Source organism: Tachysurus vachellii, chromosome 8 (assembly GCF_030014155.1).
Source record: "Tachysurus vachellii isolate PV-2020 chromosome 8, HZAU_Pvac_v1, whole genome shotgun sequence".
NCBI classification, from domain to species: Eukaryota; Metazoa; Chordata; class Actinopteri; order Siluriformes; family Bagridae; genus Tachysurus; species Tachysurus vachellii.
Window position 1 is genome coordinate 132,501 of NC_083467.1, and position 4,873 is coordinate 137,373.

The 4,873-nt window shown below is 40.1% G+C and overlaps 1 protein-coding gene across 1 annotated transcript in view; it reads left to right on the forward strand.

Moving 5' to 3' along the window:
* LOC132849764 (E3 ubiquitin-protein ligase SH3RF3-like) overlaps positions 1 to 4,873 on the forward strand; it is a 55,604-nt gene extending 50,731 nt beyond the window's left edge. The window contains exons 9-10 of the mRNA XM_060875611.1: positions 698 to 1,068; positions 1,244 to 4,873. Coding sequence (XP_060731594.1) covers positions 698 to 1,068; positions 1,244 to 1,412 — 540 coding nt within the window. The 3' untranslated portion in view covers positions 1,413 to 4,873. The remainder of the gene's footprint in view (positions 1 to 697; positions 1,069 to 1,243) is intronic.

The window sequence follows — 4,873 nt, forward strand, 5'->3', positions numbered from 1 at the left end:
TCTACACTTCATGACCCTGAAATTATTTATTTTTTGTCTTATTGGAAATCTGTCGCTTCTGGATGATTACATCATTTATTGTGAAACAGTGAATATCAAAAAGACACAACATCATAACTGCAGTGTGTAGGGTTCTGTTTATAGACCAGAGATGTGAGACTCACACACAACTGTGGCACACACACAAATATACTCACACACAACTGTGGCACACACACAAATATACGCACACACATACACACACACAACTGTGGCACACACATACACACACAACTGTGGCACACACACAAATATACACACACACAACTGTGGCACACACACAAATATACACACACACACAACTGTGGCACACACATACACACAAATATACACACAAATATAAATACACATATATATATATACACACACACAAATATACATACATACACACAGACAAATATACACACAAATATAAATACACATATACACACACCCACACATATACATACACTTTGTGTCTCTTTATGCAGTGTTACTTGGCTCTGTTCCTTACACACACACACAGGAGATGAATTCTAGAGGAATAGATTAATAAGTAAAGATGAATGAAGCTCCTCTACAGCTTTAGGGTTTATCACAGATGACCTTTCAGCATTTAGAAGATAAAGGTGTATTGAGACGTCTAATTGTCTCTTTCTTCCTGTCTGTTTGACTCCAGAAGGAAAAAAAGAGTGGAGTCCTCCTCAAGCTGCTGAAGAAGAAGTCTCGCTCACCGCCGTCCTCGTCCCCAACTCATGACCCTACGTCCTCTTCGTCCTCGTCCTCCACCTCCTCCTCGTCTTCTGCAGCTGCTCACGGAGCCACAGCGGCAGATTTTCAGGTGTTTAGTCGTGCCGGCTCGTGCCCCATCGAGAGCGACATGCAGGGAGCCGCCGGCATCGAACCTCTCAACAGGAAGTGCGGCTCGCTCGACCTCGACCTGGCGCCACGACAACCCTTTTTCTCTGTCACTTCCTCTTCCTCATCCTCCACTTCCGGTTCTGTGATGCTGGCCATCCGTCCTGAACCTAAACCTTTATCACGTGAGAGGTGTGTTATCAGTTGTGTGAGAAATCCTCATGTGTGATGTTCTTCATCATAAACAAAAAAATCTAAAGTACAAAACATGTAATTAAACACACACACACACACAACATTATTGTGGGTATTCAGTGTACGAACCTCTATAAGACGACTCAGAAGCTATGATGATGTTCTTCCTCAGGTATCGTGCTGTGGTGCCGTATCCTCCCCAAAGTGACGCTGAAATCGAGTTGAAGCAGGGCGACATCGTCTTCGTGCACAAGAAGCGTGATGATGGCTGGTATAAAGGAACGCTGCAGCGCACCGGCCGCACCGGACTTTTCCCCGGCAGCTTTGTTGAGATCTTCTGAGGATTCTGAGGAAAACCACAAGTTTTGCTGAGTTTCCTGGTTTCACACAGAGCCTGTAAGCGCTCAGAACAGTGAATCACAAAAATCCAACAGCTTGACGAATGTTTGTGGAAAAAAAGGTTTACAGAGTTTCTGCATTTAAAAAATGTATAAAAAAAAAAAAAAAACATCTCAGAAGCTAAATAGTCCATTGGGTCTCCATCGTCTGTTCAGACTGATACCTCAGAGTCCTTGTCCACTTCACAGTCATCCAACGAGCACAACAGACTTCACTCACACACACACACACACACACACACACACACACACACCTCACAACAATGCCTTTTACACAATGAACCTGAGGAATGTTCACCTCTCTTCACCTGCCTCTGTTTGTTGTGTACACACAACATCAAAATCTCGATGTTTACATGACCAATTAACACACACTGATATCCCTGAACATGTTTGTTTGTTTTCCCTCAAACAAAGAAAAATTTCGTGAAAATCAATTTAAAATGCTGACAGTAGGGGGCGACTCAGTGAGCCACGCCCACCTTTACAACATAAGTACACATGTGGGCGGGGCTTAAATGTAACTGTCCAGAATAACTTTTATAGGCCAGACATCGGTGGACTGATTGATTAAACACAGAATTTTCCACAGCACTGAAGGTGAAGAGTAAAATAACATTGTTCAGTCTGGACTGGGAGTTAGTGTGTTTAGTGTGAACATGTGAACATCTCTGAACACCTTCACGGCTGAAGGAACAACAACCTGCGGCTCATTAACTCCCTGAATGTTAGTGTTTACAGAATTTTACTGTTTACCTCAAACTCTGCCTCCGTCCATCGAACCGTCCAGTGAGCAAATTTTAGCACAAACGTCCACCAGGACGAAGAAACACAAACCCATAAGAAGGCCACAGGAATGATGGAGAGACTGGTTTCTGCTCCAGCTCTTAAATGCACGTTAGTCTGAAGGACATCAGTTTATATGTCACTGATTTAATGCTGACTTTTATTAAGGATTTAAAACGATTTAACAAACAGTTTAAACGGACAAGAATCAAAGGATTTCTGTCTCTAAGCCTCCTTTATAAAGATCTTTAACATTTCATTCTGAAAGTTTACCACAAAATCAACACCACAACAACACTACAGTAGAACAACACAATACAACACAATGCTACATTTTAACACAACACCACAACAACACTACAGTAGAGCAACACAATACAACACAACATCAGAACAGCACAACAGGAAGACAACGCCATAAGACTGCATCAACACCACAATAGCACAACACTAAAACACCACACCAAAACTCTACACAACACTAAAACACCACACCAAAACTCTACACTACACTATAACACCACACTACACAATACCAAGCTACACTACACTACAATATCACACAACTCTACACTACAACACAACACCAAAACTCTATACTACACTACAACACAACACAATGCTACATAACAACACTACATTAGAACAACACAATACAACACAACATCAGAACAGCACAACAGGACGACAACACCATAAGACTGCATCAACACCACAATAGCACAACACTACAACTATACAACAGCACAATATTACAACACCATAAGAATATATTTCAACAAAATCTTTACAATAAAACAATATTACAGCACAACAACATCACAACACTACAACAATGAGAACACAGCAGTACAATAATCCTCAACTCTCAAAACCACAACAAAACGACACTAAAGCTCTCATACGGAAACTATTCAGTGTTCACACACACACACACACACACACTCTCTCTCACACACATGCGCACAGCGTGTTGATACCCAGTGAGCGACTACTCAGGCAGTGTGTGGAGTCAGCAGATGGTAGTCAGACTCTCCTGAGGTGTCTCACTTTCACTCCTGTTTCTCCTCACAGAGGAAGCTGTGAAAGTGGAGATGTTTCTCTGAACAATGTGAAATGATCCTCACTGTCATGATCAGATTAGCATTGGCACGCACACTGGAGTCACAGACGTAGCACAACGTTCAGCCTCCATTCACAGAATATAGCACAAATGTGATCAAATGAACAGACGTTCACCAGTAAGGGGGTGGAGTTAGCATTAGCACTACAGGCTAGCAAAACATTCCGGATTTAGTGACAATTGTTATCACACATTTATGGAATTTACCTCACATTTTAATGGAGACTTCATGAGCTTTCTGGAAAATTTAACAACATAAATTGTTATAAATTGTTGAATAAATTAGCATCAATCTACCAGCAACAGAAAGAATTCAGCACAAATTCAGCAGCAATTTACTTTAATAAACAAATCAATAAGTGGACTGGTGGAGTCTCACTTCATTCACACTGCACTTCTCTTCCGTCTCTAACACAGCGTATAACGAAGCCAACACCTCGCCTGCTGTCCGCATCGCCAAACTCATCTGCTGCTTTTATTTATTTATTATTTTCTATACATTTGATCCAGTGTACAAATATTACTTTTATTTTATAAAAAAGATGTTTTTACGATTTTGTGTTGAAACGTATACAAATGTTGTTTTCCTTTATTTATGTTGATTATCATTGCTATGAATTTGCACCACAGAATTGTGTACTTCAGCATGCTAACTAGCTCTGTCAACTCAGGCCATTGTTTCCTTCTGGTTGTCTCAAAGTCATATTAGCCTGATTAGCTAACATTAGCTAATCAGTTTTCCCATCTATGAGGAGAGTAATTTACTTCAAGCTAACTAAGCTAACTGTTATTTGGTGCAGCTCTGTAGCTAGCGAGCTACCTCGCAGGTCACTTTAACAGACTCTGTTTTACAGCGAGTCATTTGTGAATGTTTGAGGTTTTAAAGTCCATTATTTTAGCTTTATGGGTTATTTTTCCTCCAAAACAAAGATTTATCAATTTGTTAGAAATATTATGTTTGACTTATTTTAGCTAGCTAGCTAATTTAGCACTAATTTGTTACCCCCTTACTGATTAAAATAGCTAGCAAAGCTACGTTAGCAAATTATTTCTGTTCTAAAGCTTGTTTATAGCTAGCAATAAAACAGAGGCTGTTTTTTTTTCCAACTATAAGAAATATAAATGTTTACCAGAGCGTTGTGGGAATAAACTCACCAATGTAACCATGGCAACAGCTAGCAAGGTGCAGTAAAGGCTTCAATTAGGGCTTGACAGGTTCAGAAGGCACAAAGGAACTCGGTACTGAGACAAAACCTTTTTTTGGTTGTTTTTTACAGACTGAAACTCTTCGGATCTGTTTTGTTCCTGTTTCCTTTTCTCTCTCATTTGTGAATTTAGTGCCAATATTCTCACAAGCACAAGTGTGTCTCCATGTTGGAGATCCGGGGATCATATTTTAAAGAGAAACACGACTGAGTTGGGAAGAAAAAAGAATATTTAAAAAAAATATATTGTGAAAAGATATTTATAGGCCACTGGTGCTACAGTTGAGATA